Source organism: Phodopus roborovskii, unplaced genomic scaffold (assembly GCF_943737965.1).
Source record: "Phodopus roborovskii unplaced genomic scaffold, PHOROB, whole genome shotgun sequence".
NCBI lineage: Eukaryota > Metazoa > Chordata > Mammalia > Rodentia > Cricetidae > Phodopus > Phodopus roborovskii.
The window spans coordinates 5,711,051-5,730,763 of NW_026126689.1; the positions used below are offsets into that span (position 1 = coordinate 5,711,051).

At 45.0% G+C, this 19,713-nt stretch overlaps 1 protein-coding gene across 1 annotated transcript in view; it reads left to right on the forward strand.

The window, feature by feature from the left end:
- Positions 1–3,198: 3,198 nt before the first annotated feature.
- Positions 3,199–19,713, forward strand: part of Braf (B-Raf proto-oncogene, serine/threonine kinase) — a 97,632-nt gene continuing 81,117 nt past the window's right edge. The window contains exon 1 of the mRNA XM_051174632.1: positions 3,199–3,365. Within this exon, the coding sequence (XP_051030589.1) occupies positions 3,213–3,365 (153 nt within the window). The 5' untranslated portion in view covers positions 3,199–3,212. The remainder of the gene's footprint in view (positions 3,366–19,713) is intronic.

A 19,713-nucleotide genomic window follows, 5' to 3' on the forward strand; every position in this document is an offset into this window, starting at 1 on the left:
GAACACAGCAAACAGGAGCACACAGTGTCAGCAGGGAAGAGAGGCATTTATTGAGGTCGAGGGACAAACACACACACACACACACACACACACACACACACACTCACAGCAGGCACACAGATCCCCAGGCCTAAAGAAGCACACAAGGGAATGATGCCAAAAAAAATCTGGGCCAGTCCATACTAGATGGGTGCAGTCAGCCATCCTGTGAAGAGACATGCTTGTAAGACACGGTCACTGTAAATAAATTGATGCTGATGTGGATATTGTTTAATATGTAGCCACTGAAAATGTCTTAGAAGTTTGGATGTTATAAAGAAGTGATATGAAGCGGGAGAGACGGCTCGGGGGTTAAGAGCACTGGCTGCTCTTCCAGAGGTCCTGAGTTCAATTCCCGGCACCCACAGGGTGGCTCACAACTGTCTGTAATGAGATCCGGTGCCCTCTGCTGGTGTGCAGGCATACATGCAGAGCATTATACGCATAATAAATATTTAAAGTGCTATAATGACATTTTTTTAGGGAATAACTTTTAAAAGTAAACTAGGACAGTTGGGGGCTAAAACTAACAACCCAAAGCCCGGCAGTTGTGTTTCGGACAAAACCAAGGGGGAAGGGCCCCTTGCCTGGCTGTTGGCCCTATTTTCGTACTTACTCATTATGTGTTCCTGTTTTTTGTTTGTTTGTTTTGTTTTGTTGTTTGGGTGCCTTAAACTAGCACAGCTTTGATAACATTGCCCTATGACCCCCTACACACACACACACACACACACACACACACACACACACACACACACACCACACCCTCCTGAAACTTGCTCTGTAGACCAGGCTGACCTTGAACTCTGAGATCTGCCTAAAGGCATGTGTTCCTGCCACACCACCACCCCCCAGCTTTTTTTTTTTAAGTCTCTTTTATTACTCATATCTGTCAAACCATCTTCTGACTTGAAGTAGCTCTCAAGGGAACTTCCCTACTTGGAAGAGAATGTACCATAATGACATTGGCAAGCAGAATGGTTATTTGATTGGTGGTATGTTTTTCAACAGACCAGAACTTAATGTTTTGGTTCACCAAGCAGCCACACATGTACCTCTTACCTTGAAACAGAAGCGCCAGCTCCTAGGTTGATGATGGAGACTGGACCAGATTCACAGGCATCCTGTTTCAGATGCTTTCTAATCTCAAAGCACCTCAAACACAATAAGGAGGATAGGGTGGCTGCCCCCCCCACTGCTATCATTAATAGAAGTGCACACACATGCACACAGGCAAATCAGCTCAATCTTCCACGGCCTCGGCGAGTTACTTTGGCAATTAACTGCACAGTATTGGTAACTTCTGCTTTTCACTCGTGTTTCTGTTAACACACATCCTCTCTGAATTATCCCCTGCTTTTGGTTAAATGTATTTTAAACAATAAATTGGATATAGTTTTTGGAGAAACCTTGGACCACAGTCTATGAAGCATTTTGGATGATTTTCTTTGAAATAAAAAAGGTCTGAAGCTTAAGATGTCTAGAATGCCGTGTGCTTTTATCAGGCCCTGGTGCATGAAACGAGCGGTTGATGCTAAGTGAATGAAACTAGGCAACAAATAGACTGAAAGCCAGGTGTTAGATTTTCATTTATACCCACTTGAACTGATCAAGTGCTTTCAGGACAGGGTACAAATCCCATACTGAGCATTCAGCTGCTGCAAGACGTGGTTCTACGAAACTCGGCTTGGCTGATGTTTCAACCTTGGGGCGTAAGGCTTTGTTGATTTGTTTTTGTGTTTTATTTTTGTGTATTATTATTATTATCATTTATTTATTTATTTACTGCTTGTTATGACACGCAGAGCTTCTTTGCAACGGCAGTGACAAGCATCATGGGCTTGGCGGCCGCCTTCCTCCCTCTAGGATTTCTAGCTTCTCTTAAAACACCACCACCGCTCTTCTAGTAAAATCGCACAGGACAGATCAGGCTGAGAAGGGAGCCGGAGCCATGGAGACTCAGCCTGGGGTGGGGATGGGGATGAGGGTGGGGGATGGGGATGAGGATGGGGGATGGGAATGAGGGATGGGGATGGGGATGAGGATGGGGATGAGGGATGGGGATGGGGATGAGGGATGGGGATGGGGATGGGGGGATGAGGGATGGGGGATGGGGATGAGGGATGGGGATGGGGGATGGAGGTGGAGATGGGGGGATGGGGATGGGGGATGGGGATGAGGGATGGAGGATGGAGGTGGAGATGGGGATGAGGGATGGAGGATGGGGGATGGGAGATGCGGATGGGGGATGGAGGTGGAGATGGGGGATGGGGATGAGGATGAGGATGGGGGATGGGGATGGGGGATGAGGGATGGGGATGAGGGATGGGGGATGAGGGATGGGGGATGGGGATGAGGGATGGGGATGGGGATGGGAGATGGGGATGGGGGATGGGGATGGGGGATGAGGGATGGGGGATGAGGGATGGGGGATGGGGGATGGAGGTGGAGATGGGGGGATGGGGATGGGGATGAGGGATGGGGGATGAGGGATGGGGGATGGGGATGAGGGATGGGGATGGGGATGAGGGATGAGGATGAGGGATGGGGATGGGGGATGGGGATGAGGGATGGGGATGAGGATGAGGGATGGGGATGGGGGATGGGGATGAGGGATGGGGATGGGGGATGGGGATGAGGGATGGGGATGGGGGATGGAGGTGGAGATGGGGGATGGGGATGAGGATGAGGGATGGGGATGAGGATGAGGGATGGGATGGGGATGGGGATGGGGGATGGAGGTGGGGATGGGGATGGGGGATGGAGGTGGGGATGGGGATGGGGTGGACGTGCGAGCGCGCGGGCGGCTGCCGCAGAAGGAACCTCCCCTGGCGGCGGCGGGGGCGGCGGCGGGGGCGGGGGCGCGAGGGCGCTCCCGGTGACGTCACGCGCGGTGACGTCACGGCGGTGACGCGCGGTGACGCCGTTGCCGCGGCGACCGCCCGCCGTCTCCGCCCCTCCGTGCCGTCCCCCTCCTCCCTGCTGCCGCTCCTCCCCGGCCCCGGTCCCTGAGGCTGCAGCCGGGGCCGCCGGCGGGTTCCTGAGCCGCCTCCGCCCGGGCCGCTCCGCCCCCGGCCCCGGCCCCGGCCCCCGCGCCCGCCTCCGCCCGCCCTGCGCCTCCCTTCCCCCTCCCCGCCCCGCGGCGGCCGCTCGGCCCGGCTTGCGCTTCGAAGATGGCGGCGCTGAGCGGCGGCGGCGGCGGCGGCGGTAACGGCGGCGGCGGCGGCGCCGAGCAGGGCCAGGCTCTGTTCAATGGGGACGTGGAGCCCGAGGCCGGCGCCGGCGCCGCGGCCTCGTCAGCTTCCGACCCGGCCATCCCCGAAGAGGTGAGCGGGGCCGGGGGGAGCGGGGTGAGCGGGGCCGGGGTGAGCGGGGCCGGGGGCAGCGGGGCCGGGGGGAGCGGGGCCGGGGGGAGCGGGGGGAGCGGGGCCGGGGGGGAGCGGGGTGAGCGGGGCCGGGGGGAGCGGGGCCGGGGGGAGCGGGGCCGGGGGCAGCGGGGCCGGGGGGAGCGGGGTGAGCGGGGCCGGGGGGAGCGGGGCCGGGGGGAGCGGGGCCGGGGGGAGCGGGGCCGGGGGGAGCGGGGCCGGGGGCAGCGGGGCCGGGGGGGAGCGGGGTGAGCGGGGCCGGGGGCAGCGGGGCCGGGGGGAGCGGGGCCGGGGGGGAGCGGGGTGAGCGGGGCCGGGGGCAGCGGGGCCGGGGCTCGGGCTGCCCGCCCCGCACTCTGCACGCACGGCGGCCCCGGGGCTGCACGGCCCCCGCCCGCGTGGGCTTGGGGCGGCGCGGGCAGCCCTGCAGCCTTGCACGGGGCCCACAGTCCCGGCTGGCGGGGAAGGAAGGTCAAGCCTGGCCGGGTTCGCAGCCCCGCGGCCGGCACGCGTGGGTCCTCTTGGCCGGCCGGGCGGCGGGGATGGGGCTGAGCGGCCCGCGCGGCGCCCGAGCCCCCCGGCCCGGCCCGGCCCGGCCCGGCCCTGCACACTGCCGCGTCGTGGGCATGACGGAGCGCATCTCCCCGCTCTCCGTCTCCCCTTCCAGGCCCTTCTCCCGTGCCCGCTTTGCTGCTTGTTGGGGGCCATTTCTCGGGATCGGATTTGCCCCCCGGTGGGTGGGGGGAGCTGATTTTGGTATAGCCTTTACTTTTTCAGCCCCAAATTTTAAATGTTTCCGAAGCTTTTCCTGTCCGGGTCTCTGGTCCCCGAATAATAATAATAATAATAACGTTTGTCTGTGTTCCCACGCCGACCCCTGACCTCCGCTCCATCCTCACCCACCACCCCGGCTCACTTCCCAGCCGTACCGACTAGCTTCTTTCTCACCTGAGCTTGCTGGAGGAGCATTTGTGCGCTTCTCTGCCCTGGTCCTCTGAGGCCCCTCCATCCCATGGCACCTGCTCCATCACCTGGTTATCTACTGTTACCTTCACAAATCCTGCTGGACACTTTGCAAGCTACTCTCTCCCTGCACCCCAAAGCTGTCAAGATTCCTGCAGGTTTCCCTTGCGTCCTTGCTCCCTTACACACGGCCGGCCGGCCGTTGGCGATTTGGGTTAGTCTTTCGGGGTTCCTTCACACCTCTTTAGTGACGTCCTTGGTGATTTTTGTTTTTAGTGGGTTTAATTGAACCTTTTTTTCCTCTTTCATGTTTACCTGTGTTTAGTATTGCTTCTCTTAACCCGTCCTTGCATCATTCAGCACATTACATGGTCAGATTGGTTAATGTTCTCCCTCCCCCCCCCATATGTAAAACTTACTACATTTACTGTCTGAGCATTGTATCACATAAACAATACCATATTTTACAAACAGTTGGTTAGTGTGCTTCCCAGTTCTCGCACTATCCCCTCCCTTATCCCTGCAGTGTTCTTTTTCCTGATTCATTGTATTCATTGGGAAACCCATCCTCTGCTCTTGATATATCATTAGCAGTCTGTTCACAAATAATGGTTTCCATCCGTTTATGCCATCCCTGCCCAAAAGGTGCTCACTACCAATCATTTGAGCTAGCCTAAATCCCTCCCTCTTTCCTTCCCTCCCCCTCCCTCTCTCCTCCCTTCTCTTACTGACATTTTGAGACAGGGTTTCTCTGTGTACCCCTGGCTGTCTTGGAACTTCCTCTGTAGACCAGGCTGGCCTCGAACTCAAAGAGATCCATTTGCCCAGCCTCGGGAATCCTGGGACTAAAGGCTTGTGCTACCACTGGCTGGCTTTTCTTGTTTGTTAATTTGAAATAACTCCAACTTCCAGTTTTAACTTGTTCAGGCAGTGTCCACTTGGTGTCTTTATTTCCCCTAGCTTCTTAGAGTCCAGGGATAACGCTGGCCCTCCATCCATTTCCTAGTTCACGCTGCTTCCCTTATCCCTAGTTACCATTCATTCTGTCTTGTTTCCTGGCTTTGGTACTAAACTTGCCGAAGCTTCCTCTTGTCTTCCCCACGCCTCCACATTCCTTCTTATTTATAAACAACTTTGTTCCGTTGACATGGAAATTTATTTTTAGGACACATTGTTTTTAATGGAGAAATGTTAGGGGTCGCATCTGCTGTCTGTTTTCTCCAGGAATCGGATATGCCTTTGTCTTAGTAGGCACAGGTGCCTCTGGGCCAATTCACTTCACTCTGCAGGGCCTGCATGGCTTTCTCCAATTGTAAAGACGTTTGAAGAGTATGGTAGAAGCTTGAGTGAGTTAATGGGTAGGAGTAGTTATACAATTACAATTCTCTGCTGTAACACTAATTTGAGAACTTTGTTTCAGAGTTATTAGGACAGTTCCATGTCTTTATGGAAGACTGTTATGTACTTGAGGGAGCTAGATTATCTCACCTTCCCCCCCCCTTCCTGAAGTAGTGAGTGTTAGCGCTACTAGTTTCTATTTGGAACTTTCTGGGCATTTCTCATGTACCAGTGCTTGAGAATATGTAGGCTAGATGAAATTAAATTAAATTGCCAATAACAAACTAACTGCAAGTTTGGTCGTGTTTCCTCAAACTGTATTCTTAATTTATTTAGTTAAAAGACAGATGTTTCCTATTGCCCCCCTCCCAGGGTTTAATGTTTGCTGATGAATAGTTGTCTTGTGTAAAAGATGATAAATATGTTTGGCTGGGAAAGATTATGATTAAAAAGTGGATCTCTGTTGACTACAGATACAAATATGATACATAATAAACTAGATTCTTCCAGGAAATAGTGTCATGCAGCCCAGGCTTTTCAGGAACTCAGCATGTGTCTGAGGCTGTGGGACTCATGGTCCTCTGCCACACCTCTTAGGAGCTGGGGTTACATGTGTGCACCCCTGTACCCAGCAAGAAAGAGTGTGAAAGTTGACATTGAGAGGAAACTCAAATATCTTGTGGTCTCTTAATTGAACTGCCTTCTTTGTGTGAATTTAAAGGGATACTGTTAATGAGTACATGCAAAGATGGAAAATTGTACATGTATGTAATGACATATCTTATTCTAAGTTCTTATCTTACCTGGGTTTTAAAAAAGTTTGTCAGAAATTTCAGCCGCCAAAAGCTGATTGCAAAGGGAATGTCTGTCCATTATTTTAAAAAAGTACAAACTTTTTGTATAATTGCTATAAACATTTGCATGTATTACAACTAGTCTTTTTAATACTTGTTAATATATATGTATATGTATACATATATATATATAGATACATAGATTTGTAACTTTTATAATACAATAGTTCAGCAAAACTTATGTGTCCCTAGGTAAATAATTTAACTAATAACTTGGTTGAACATTAAGTTATTCTTTAAAAAATCTGATGTTATCATACATCTTTAACATGGAATGTAGACAGTGGTATATAAAATTATGTTGGAGAATGAACAGATTTCATGGCCAGTATTTGTATTATTTTATAGGTGCTCAAAATAAAATGTTCTGATAAGTGACAAGAACTTAACTAAATGCTTATTAAGTGTGCATGTATAATTTTGCTATTAAGCATTTATTTCTGACCATTTATATTTCCTTGGTGGTACTTTTTTTCTCCTGAGACCATATGGCATGACATGGTAGGTGGTATAATATTACCAGCTTGTTAAAATAAATACATGTATTATTTAAATGTATGATACCAGGGTGTGATATTTACTACCTGCTCCTTTCATGCTGTTTCTAGAGAGTTTCTTAAAACTGCAATACAGTTAGAATAGTGTTATTTTCTGCTTTCAGGATCTCTTAGCCAGTCTTGGCTAAGCTGTGTAATTATAATAATGCATTGGCTAGGGAGATCCACTGTATTAAATACGTCTTTGTGAACCTGCCAGGTTAAGTGGCAACCATCACACCTTTGAGAAGTGGTATTCTCAGTAAGGTATGAAGGTATATGTGTACACGGAGTTTTAGCTGTTGTTATTAATACTTGTTTAGATATATGTAAAGATTTTTTGGAGGGGAAGCTATAAAGTAGCTGTCTGTCTTCAGTATTTCTGTGTTGCTCCTTTCCTGAACCCTCCCCTTTTTCCTGACTTAACACTTGTTTAGGCATCCATTCACCCTCTTATTTAAAATAAATAAATACATAAATAACTTGTATCAGTTGCTGGCAATCTGTTGTAAGTGGACCAAAAGGAATGTCTTAAACATAATTGCAGATTTGACTTAATTGTGTTTGGAGGCCAGAAAAAGTGTAGTAGCACACCAACTATAGTAGTCAGACTTGCCTTGCTTTCCTCTCCCGGTTTTGCTGGTGGGATGAGTAGGTCTAATAGCAGCCGGAAGGCCTGGAAGGCCTCGTTCTCGGAGTGACCAGGGGAAAGGCAGTGTTAGCCATGCTCTGCTTTGGTGTTGGTGCTAACCTGCAAGTCCCACGGTGGGCTGGGCTGCTGCCTCTTTCCCCTTCGTCTCCAGCTGTAGAATCGCTCTCCCCTTCAGAGCTGTACAAGTGTGTTGTTTCGCTGACAACTTAGTAATTTAGGTGAGTACTTAGCGAACCTCATGTCACAGTCCCTTTCTTTTAAAAATCTTGCTTGCTCCCGTTTGCGCTCCTATGTCAAACGCCTGTTGCGATAGATAAGCCTTTTTGTCGGCAGCTCTTACGGGATTTTGTCTTCCTCGGAGGTTAAATTGTTTGCAGTCCTTTATTCTTTCCCCTTGCCTAGTTCACCTGTGTTGATTCTTCTGTAAAGCCCTAATTATAAATAATTATAGAACTTCTGGATTCAAAATAAGTGGGCCTGTTTGGGAACGTTTCTGGTTTTTGAGGTCATGCTGTGCTTTCTTTATCTTAGTGTTAGAGATAACTTCATGTTAGTATAACACGACATTCATTCTCATTGATTCACATTCTTTAAATATTACATGGATGCATTGACTGTTCTGGAAGGCGGTTTTTGTTTTTAGTGTTCACTAATCTAATTTACTATCATACTTAATGAGCCATGATAGGTAGGAGTTTATACTTAACTTTAAACAGTTGTTCCTTTCTCCCTCTACAGTTATTTTTGCTCTTTATGGCCTTTAAAAAAAAAAAAAAAAACAAAACCCAAAAATATTATTGTTAGTTCCAGTATCAGGACTGTTGATGGCCTAATATCAAGAAATTGATGCCCAGTAATTTTAACATTCCTTCTTGGGCCCTGAGAATGCCCTTACACAAAATGTGAAATTGTTGTGAACTCAGCTGGCTTTATTTCTCTGGAAGCTCAGTGATAGTAAATAAATCCTTATTTCCTTCTTACGATGCAACTATAGTTACTGACAGCACATTTGGGGAAGATGATGATTTTCCAATCGCTCCAGAGCTACCCTGGCTGACCAGCGAGCCCCTGGGACCCTATAGGAGCTCTGGGTAGCACAGCGATAGCACAGCTTCTGACAGTGTATAAGCAGACTTTACTATCCATTTTAAAATGTCCTGTTCTTTATGAATGCCAAATAATTGTCTTTATAACTTTTGTTTGATGGTGGGTGTTAAAAGCACTATTGCACAGGCTGGTGAAAAAGCATGTGCCTTTAATCCCAGCACTCAGTAGGCAGAGGCAGAGGCAGAGGCAGGCCGATTTCTGTGAGTTCAAGGCCAGCCTGGTTCACAGTGAGTTCCAGGACAGCTAGGACTACACAGAGAAACCCTTTCTCTCGCCCTGGGTGTGTGTGTGTGGGGGGGGGGTGCATACCATCAATCTCAAGGGACAGGCAGATCTCTGTGAGTTTGAGGCCTCCTGGTCTACATGGCAAGTTCCTAAAGCCAGGGCTTTAGGGTGACCCTGTCTCAAACAAAAGTACTATTTTAATTACTTCCAAGTAACTTAATAAATTGTTTTGGGCTTCTGTTTGTTACTGCAGAGGTGGGGGATGAGGTGGAGGTGAACCTAGGGCTCTGTGCATGTCCAGAAAATTGCACAATTGCAAATAACTTTGATTATATGAATACATAATTCATTCACTGAAAGCTTCTTGCTGACCTGACCCTTCCCCACACCTCAGAACTTAGGGGCTTAGAGGACTGGTATGAGAATAAAATGAGGTGATGAATATGTAAAAACCATCACAAAATTATAGCACTGTTATTTTTTCTGCTGATTTGCAAGACAAAAGGTAAGTATACTTGAGGGTTTTCTTGCAGAAATCTTTGTTGTATATTTGTTTAAAAAGAAATCCAGTGACAGAGTTAACCTAAGTTCTAGTTATGAAATTGTGACAGTCCTTATGCTTGACCTAAAACTGAACATTGACTATATATTCTGTTAATGTTGTCTAGAAACTACTGTGGGACCCACATGAAGTAGCACCGTGTTGATTTTTTGTGTTAACAGTTCAAGGGAAAGGTGATCGGTGGGACAGGATGAGGGCCATGCCATGGCTTTACGGGGAAGGGGCAAACATGGCTTTGCTCTAGCATCTTTAAACTATGGTCACTGTTAGCTTTGCGAGCAGCTGAAACTACATTGCTGGCTTTTGCATTGAGTTATTTCATAGAATAATAGGTATTCATATATTCAGTTAATACTTGAGTGCCTATAGCATGTTGTGTAGTAACCTATGAGATTAGGAATGTGTTTCAGAACAAAAATGTATGGTTTTGTAGTCTATGTCCTGATAGAGAAGTACGTGTTGGGAGTTGTAAGAACAAATAAACCATAAGTAGACCAAAGGGAAATCCGTAGGTTGGCCATGGTAACACATGCCTGTGGTCAGTCCTGATGATCAGGAGGTGGGAGCTACTCTTGGCAACTTTAGACAGTTAGAGATCAGTTGTCACTCTACAAGACCTCATGTCAAAAACAAAGTGAAAAAAAAAAAACAAATTATTTTTGATCTGTTTTATGTGTGTGTTTTGTCTACATGTATATGTACACCATGTATACACCTGATGCTAGCCAGCATGGATCAGAAGATAGTGTTGGATCCCTTGGGACTAGGATCCCATCATGTGGGTCTGGGAACGAAACCTGTGTCTCTGTAAGAGAAACAAAAGTTCTTACTCAATGAGCTAACTCTTTAAAAACATTTTAAGTGGAGTCTTAGTCTGTAATTAAGGCTATCTTAGAACAAGTGCTTTGTAATGCAAGCTCACCTTGAGCTTAAGATCAGCCTGCCTCAGCCTCTGGGGTGCAGGGGCTTGTCACACCATCATGTCTGGCTACAGGACGGAAATCATGTAGTGTGTTTGAAGGTGATACATTCTGTGAAAAATCTCAAGGAGAGCAGAGTAGGGCTGGGGGCAGGTAGGCTGAAATGTAAGACAGAGAACAGGATAGGCCTCAGTTTAGCAGGTGTCTTTTAGACAAAAGCTTCAAGCGGTCAGAAACTACAGAATGAGAATGTGTTCCTTGTAGAACAAACTTAGGTGAGGAATGTACCGGGCTTGTTTAAGAAGTAGCAAGAGGCCAGAGTTGCTGGAGTAACTCAAAAGAATTGAAAGTCAGTAGGAGATGAAATTCCAGCGGGCTTGGGCATGGCCAAAGGCCATTGTGAAGGCCATTTACATTTGGAAGGCAAAGGAAAGCCCTATTGAGGGTTTCAGTAGCCCAAGCTGACAGACCTGATCTCACAGGGTTGTGTGTGTTTACTTGTCCATGTGTTGTGCACAACTGGCTTCCTCAGTTTCTGAAGGTCTCTTAGTGACCCTGGGACTTACTCGTTTCTCTACACTGTCTGAGCTGGCAAGCTTCAGGGATCCTCTTAGCTATGTCTCTTTAACTAGGAGCACGCTGTCAGGCCCAGCCTCTCACCTGGGTGCTGGCGGTCTGAACTGGGGTATGTCCCCAGGCCTCCTCATATCTTAATAGGGACACTTTGGTCATAGTGTAAAGAGTAGACTGTAAGGGACGCGGTAGAAGCAAGAGAGCCATGCAGGAAGGGCTACAGTTACCAGAGTGGAGCAGAAGAGCAGGGAAGGGGTCAAGGTTAGGGGTGGCTTGAAGGTAGGTCAAACCTCATGTGTCTCACCCTGCCCCCAACAGCAGTGCTGCTGATTAAACCCAGTGAGCCTCACCCTGGTCCTGGACGTGCTGATTGAATGTCAAGTATGAACAAGAGGGCTGTCAAGGAGCAGAGCAAGGGCCTGGTCAGGGACTCGTCGTAGGGGCGGAGTTAGAGACAGAGCAGTGCCCTCTACGGTGTTGAATAAGTAGGTGGGTTTAGGACTCTGGAGGCTGAAATTAAAATACTGCTTATGATACTGCTTATGATACTGCTTATGATAGCCATATTTTATTTTCCTTTTCAGACACAGAAAGGTAACATTTCTGTAGTTAGGCAGGTGTGAGTGTAGGATTAAGTGCCAGTTACATGTACCAGCGCTAGATCTGGCACGTAAAATATCCTCCATTCTGCTTTGTTTTTCTGATAGCTGTGATACTTTCCTCCTAACCCATGTTATAAATGATCAGTTGTCCATCAGCCTAAGTTCCTGAAGGAATGTGGGGATATAGAGTACTGATAACCTGTTGAACTACCTACTGCTATTAAAAACTAAGACATAGGCCATTGCATTTGAGTTCATTCGTCTTTTGGGTACTACAGCAGTTGTGATGTAAATGGACGGCCATACTGTGCTCTGGAACTATGCGGTTTGAACCCCCCATCATTCAGAATTGTCAATAACCCTTTTTACCTTATAAATCACCCAGTCTTGAGTATTTTGTTAGAGCACAAAATGGATTAAAAGATGGAGGAATTAGTCTTACAAGGGGACAGCGAACTGGACTGTGGCAGGTAGGAAAGAGAGAAGTGCGATGGCATTGTGGCCTCCTAACTTTACGTCTGCACAGTTGGCTGTGACTTGACAAGACACTGACATCTGCTATGATCACTCTCATTTTGACTCTAATAATTATTGGGAACGAGAACATAAGTTAGTTACTACATGAAGTATCTGTAACTCTTCTGCCGTGGATGTAAGCTAAATTTTGAGAGAACTAAGTGATATTTATTTATTTATTTATTTATTTATTTATTTATTTTTAAAGAAAATTTCTATGCCAGCTGGGGTGGTAAACACCTTTAATCTCAGCACTCAGAAGGCAGAGGCAAGTGGATTTCTTTGAGTTCCAGACCAGCCTCCACAATCAGGGCTACATAGAGAGACAGTGTCTTCAAAAAACAAACAGCTGGGTAGTGGTTTCACATGCTTTTAATCCCAGCACTCTGCAGGAAGTGGCAGCTGGAAGTTAAAGGCCAGCCTGCTCTACAGAGCTAGTTCCAGGACAGGTAAGAGTTGTTACACAAAGAAACCCTGTCTTGAGGAAAAAACAAAACAAAAACAAACAAAGCAAAAACGGGGTGTAACTCAGTTCTAATTGTTCTTAATAATAAAAATCTGGAGTCAGATATTCAGATATTAGGGGTTGAAAGCTGAAAGATCAGAGAAGCAGAGCAGTCAGCCACTAGAGCTCTTATCTCTATGAAATTCTCAGACTTGAAAAGAAAGCAATCTTCAGACTGAAAAGAGAGTGAGTTCCATTTCCTTCCGCCTATATTCCTCTCTCCACCCAACCATCTCCATTCCTGCATGACTTGTATTACCAAAGCTATCTTTTTATGTTTCTCAACCTTATACACTTTGCATTTCTTTAGTGAAGTTCTTTTCTGAATCTGGTAACAAGGAAAACTATAACTATAAAGTCTTATATAACTATAACTATAAACTCCATCAGAGACCTGAGAAAAAAACTATTGCTTCAGTAAGCAGGAAATACAAACAAATGACTTCCAAAACAGCTGGCTGCCTGGACAGTCACCCAGACTTCCTCTGCCATGATGGGGCATGCATCTTTGCCCTGCAGGCCTAGCATATCTGACAGACTTCTGTGAAGGAAGATTTTTGAAGGACCACCCTGCCTTGTTTTAGCAAGGTTTGGCAGTCACTCTCTTTCGTGTCCTGCTTATCCAATTTGGACAGCACACCTTTGGATTAATTCCTGCTAGTAGTGGAGTTTGGTTGTATGAAGAACAAGTAGAACATTTCATAATTTCCTTGATTTGTTGCCAAGTGATTGACATGATTTTATGAAATTCTGAGGCATCCAGCATATTTCCTATCAACAGTTGATCAATTTCATCACTACCTTGCACTAGAGGGTGTGGTAGACCTGTATAGGATCACATATGTGTTTTATATATGGGATGATTCCTATTTCTAATTATTTCTTGTAACTGAATAAATAATAAAATCAATTCTGGCTGGGCATTTGTGGTCCACACCTTTTAATCCCAGCACACAGGAGGCAGAGGCAGTCAGATCTCTGTGAGTTCCAGAACAGGCTCCAAAGCTACACAGAGAAACCCTATCTCAAAAAAGTAAAAACAGCAACAACAAAACAATAATGTTAATTCTGTATCATCCTGTATGAATTTAGCAGTTTCAATATGCAAAACTCAGTAACTATGTTGAGAGGTTCAATAAAATCCATTAATGTCATGAAAATAACATATAATTCTAACTTTTGGACAGAATCATAAGGGATTTGAGCCACTTTACTTAAATTTTCTGATTTGTAACCTGTCTTTCCTGATTTATTTGCATCATTATAGAATATAGGGGCTCTAGATAATGGTGTTTCCTCTACAGTGTGAGGAAGGGTCCAGTTAGTTCTCTATGAATCAAATTCACTTGCTTTGGAGATACGTGTTGTTAATACCTCCCAAAAGATGACTGCAAGCTCTTTGCCAAGGTTCACTTTCTTCCCAAAATTTGTCAGTTTCATCATTAGTAAAAGGTACTATAATTTCTGTGGCATAATTGATGAGGTCTCAATTTTCCTTTAGGGAATCAACTCAGATATTTTCCACATAAATTTTTAATTTTTTGTACTCTGTTTATATGATAAAAAAGATCCATTCTAAGATAATGTCTTCCTTCTGCATTAATATTCCTGTAGGGGAATGCTTAGATGATAAAATAACCAGAATGTAATCAAGCTTTGGGCCCAGCTGATCTACAAGTGCATCTTGTAATTTCTCTTACAGCAAAGCTGATTTTCCCTCAGCTTCAGATAATTCTCTTGAACTAGTTAAGTTCCTGTTGCTGTCTAAGGTTTTGAACAATTAGTTCATTGTTTTTCTACTCCAATAGTGGGCCTTAGACAGGAAATGTCTTCTAGCAATCTTTGAAAGTCATTAAGAGTCAACCATTGATCCCTCCTAATTTGCACCTTTTGGGGTCTAATTTTCTGTAGACCTATTTTATATGTATCTTCAAATGATCTTTCTAAAGAATCTACATTTGAGTCAACTAGTAAAATATCATCCATACAATGGTAAACTATAGATTGAGGAAATTGTTTGTGTATTATTTCCAGTAGCTGACTTAAAAAGTACTGGTACATGGTGGGGCTATTTAACATTCCCTGTGGGAGAACCTTCCATTGATACCTCTTAACAGGCTGAGAATTATTACAAGTAGGCATTGTGAAGGCAAATTTTTCTGTCTTTCTTGTAAAGGAGGCCATCCTTTAGGCAATAGAGAAGACAGAAATTCCAGACTGTAGATAGCCCATTGGCCGAATCAACTGACTAACAGCTCATAGATCTGTTACCATTCTCCATTTCCAGATTTCTTTTTAATAGCAAATATGAAGAATCCTAAGGGCTGGTTGACTCTTCATTATACGGCTCCTGTGCCCGCAGCTTCTCCATTGTTAAAGGCCATTGCCTAACCCGTACGTGTTTGTCTGTCCAACATTTTAAAGGTAGGGCTGTTGGTGCCTTTGAAAAATCAGCAGCTGTTTGCCTTGTTCTTGTACAACCTGAATGGCCAGTGACTGTTTCATTATAATACTTCCCAATCATTTTTCCAGAAATATGCGTTAATTTATGGTTTCTTTCCGTGAGTAGGGGAAATGTTAATCTGAGTATTCCATGGTTGTAACAAACCATGTCCCCATAAGTTCATTGCTATGTTAGCCACGTATGGCTTTAATTTTCCTCTCTGTCCTTCTGGCCCTATGCATTCAACCTGTCTCGTGTTCTGTTTTACCTGAGGTGAAGTTCCAATCCCTAAAAGCTGAACATTTAACTCCCGAAGAGGCCAATTTGGAGGCCTCGATTCTGGTGCAATTATTGTGACATCTGCACCTGTATGTACAAGGCCTTCAATGATGCCATTTATTCATATTTTTAATTTTGACCTTTGTTCATTTATAGACATTGCTTTATGGTTTCTCCTGAATTTCTTATTCTCTTGCCGATCAATAAGAGCAGTATGGTTTCCATATCTATCCTGGGTTATCTGATAATTCCCTATCTCAAAGCAAAAAAAGTTCTTGAGTTAGTAGAATAGCTTTGTCATTTGAGGGCTTGAGAACCTGAGTTTGATCCCCAGAACCCAATTTAAACACATGCGTGCATGCCCCCCACTCCGTATCTTCCAGAGGACCCAAGCTCATTTAGCAGCAGTGCAAGCAACTTAAAGCCACTAGCTTCAGGGGATTCGATTCCAGGGTCACCTTCATCCATGTGCATGCACACTCAGACATACATACATAATTAAAAACAAAATCTTCAGTCCCAGTGCACGCCTCTAATGGACTGTTCCTTCCTCCTGTGTGCTGGGAGTACAGGCATGTGCTACCACATGGTAGGGATGTTATTCTAAAAGAAAAGGAGAAAAGTGCAAATGTTTGCAGATCTGAAAAGATAGCAAGGAACTGCTGAACCAAAACTAGGAAGATGCAAGAACCCCCTAAGTAAGTAGATGGAGTAGCTTTTGACTTCAGGACAGTGTGCTGGCTAGTTTTTGTCAACTTGACACAGGCAAGGGTCATGTGAGGAGGAGGAGGAGACGCAACTGAGAAGGAGCTCCCATTGGATTGGCTCACAGGTAAGAGCACACAGGACATTTTCTTGATTGATGTGTGATGGGGAGGCTCAGCCCACTCGGGTACAATCCCTAGACAGACGGTCCTGGAGTATATAAGAAAGCAAACTGAACAAGCCAGGAGCAAGGCAGGGAGCAGCACGTCCCTGTGGCCGGTACTTTAGTTCCTGCCTCCAGGGTTTGTCTTGAGTTCTTACCTTGGCTTCCGCAGATGATGGACTATATACTGTGCAAACAAAGTAAATCCTTTCCTCTCCATATTGCTGTTGCATTAGAAACCAAATGTGGATAGGCACTATGCACATTTTAGCTTTTTTGTGTCAGTGCATTTCATAAATCAAAGAGTACAAAAGTCAACACCGGAAGCTCATACTAAGTGAAAGTCAAAAGCAGTGTCTTTTTGATAGGACCCTAAGGGTCTGCCATTAGGCTGTCTTTGAAGAAGAACTAAATCGTCAAGTCCCACATCTCAGAAAGGGAGACTGTAGGGATGGGTGACAGAAACAGGAAGGAAAAGGAAAGCTTAGAAGACAAACCAAATTTGTGGCCACAGTTTTTCCCTCACACTGACTTTTAGGGCAGTTTTTGCTGTTTTGTTTTCATTTTGTGTGTATATTGAAGGCAGGTACCACCATACCCAGCTGCCCCTCACAACATTTTAAAAAGAAAACACTAATAACTAAGCATTCAAATGCCAGGGAATAAGAACAAATATCTCAAACAGATCTGTACTATTCTAAGTATGGCAATTATCTTTTTTTTTTTTTTTTTCCTTTGCTAAGACAGGGTTTCTCTGGTTTTGGAAGCTGTCCTGGAATTAGCTCTGTAGACCAGGCTGGCCTCGAACTCACAGAGATCCGAGTGCTGGGACTAAAGGCGTGCTCCACCAATGCCCGGTGGGCTGATGCTTGATTTTAAAAATGAAGATAAACAGGAAAGAAGAGACCATAAAAGTGACTTAAGAGATTTAGAAAAATAGAAATTCTGGAGATGAAAACTACTGTATGTAAAATACATTAAAATTTAGCGGGGCAATGGTGGCTCATGACTTTAATCCCAGCACTTGTGAAGGCAGAGGCATGCGGATCTCTCTGCGTTTGAGGCCAGCCTGGTCTACACAGTGAGTTCTAGAATAGCCAGGGCTGCACAGAGAAACCCTGTCTCAAAGAAAAAATAAAACAAAACCAAATTGAGTTTCAGGACAACCAGGGCTGTTACAGAAACCCTGCCTCAGTAAAAACAGAAAACAAAGAAGTAAACCCAACAAAACAAACAAAAACATGAACAGCTCAACAGGTGATTCTTAGTTGAAGGAAGAATCTGTTGCCTAGAGGGTGAAGCTGAACTATATCAAAAACAACCTACAGTCTTTCTAAAAGGCTGAAAGTACTGAAGAGAACCTGGAGACAAGAAGAGGGGGCGTCAAACACATTTGGTCAGTGCTCTGAGTAAACTACTGCCAAGTTAATATTTGAAGAGAAGTTTGTAAATGGAATTTTGTTAGATGCAGTTTCTTCTTACATCTGACAGATTTTAGAAGTATACCGAATTTTTAACAGTATAAGAAAAACCCAAGTCTGTACCCAGACTAATCATAGTAAAACAACAAGGAGAAAATCCTAAAAGTAGTGTAGAAAAAGTTGTACTTCAAAGAAGCAACTCTGGAGCCCGTGGAGTGGCCCTGCAAATGAAATAAAGGCACTTTCCACCAGCCTGAACTCCGTGGAGGAAAAGACTGATTCTCCACTTGTCCTCTGACTTCCACACACATGCCACAGCAGCATGTGTCTCTTTCTTCACACACAATAAAAAAAATGTCACGGCAAAAAGAAATTTACTTATTTTGGGTTTTTCAAAACAGGGATTCTTTATCTAGTCCTTGCTGGCCTAGAGCTTACCCTATAGACCAGGCTGCCTCGAACTCACAGAGATCCATCTGCCTCTGCCTCCCCAGCGGTGGGACTAAAGGCATGTGCCAACACCACCTGTCCAAAAAAAAATTTTTTTTAAAGAAATAACTGGACAAGCAATTGCCAATTTAGAATCGGCCCATTCTAGAGGCTCAAATAAAAATGTAGTTCAGCAAAATTTCATCCTTTTGAAAAGGGATTATGAAGTACTTAGTTAAAAGCTGAGGTGCAGGGCGGAGTAAAGAGCATTGTGGCAAACTGGGCACGTGCACTGAAATCGACGTTAATGGAGGGACACAAATGCAGGCGGTGGTCTAAGTCTTCATTTGGGAGAGGGCTACCAGGTTAACCAGCCTGAGTACTTCTTTTTATAGGATAACAAAAATGTTAAATTAAAAAAACAAAGCATAAGAATTGGAAAGGTGAGTTGGAGAGATGGCTCAGAGGTTAAGAGCACTCTGCTCCTCCAGAGGTCATGAGTTCAATTTCTAGCAACCACATGGTGGCTCACAACCATCTGTGAGAGATTTGGTGGCACCCTCTTCTGGCCTGCAGGCATGCATGCAGGCAGAACACTGTATACACTATAGATAAATCTTTTGCGATGGAAAGGTGGCAAAGCATTTCTCTAGCATAGATGAAGTTCTGGATTCAGCCCTAGCATCAGAAAAGATGGGGGAGGAAAGAGAAGATTATAGGATGTGGAGATCACAAGAGCCTGGAGGAGAGGTAGATTAGAGAGTTTCTGCCTAATGGAAGATCAGAATTGAAGCTAGTCTCGGTTTTTCCCATAGCATCAGTATCAAGTGAAATATCTTTAATAGTAAGACAGTTTTCCTTTCTGCTGATAAAGATACCTCCAAATGTGGAGCACAAATGTGCTCTCTTTAATTTATGTGTCTAGGGCTAATATCCTAATTTTGTCTTCTGGAATAACACAGAACAATCTTTTCTGATCTCACATTTCTGTCCTCATTATTTAACAGGTAGACACACATGTACATCTTTAGATACTCTTTAGTACTGGTTACTTGTAGTTTGCCTTCATATATATATGTATTCAGGTCACCCCAACTCCATACTAAAAATACCTCTGGATGATTTTGCTCCTGCCTTTTCTTTTTTTATAACCATGGAACTGGAGATGTCCCACACGCTGGGCAGGGCCTGGGATGCTGCTGTTTCTGTCTCTGACTACTTACTTCCTGCTCTGACTAAGCACTCACTCAAACCTTACTTCTGGACAGCCTCTTCATTTCTAACCCTTTGTTCTGTTAACCACCAGGCTACCTGTGCAGTGTACTGAGTGTCAGCCTGCATTTTTGTATCTCTTAGGCATTGTTAACTGAGTGTTTCACTGACAGCTTGAAGTCAGCAAGTTAGTCCAAAACTGGATTAGTTATCTTTGCTTTTAAATTGAATCCCCCTTTGTCCTGGTGAACTCTTCACTTACTAGATTTATGCTGGATCCTTCCATAGTAGTATCTCTGTTTTG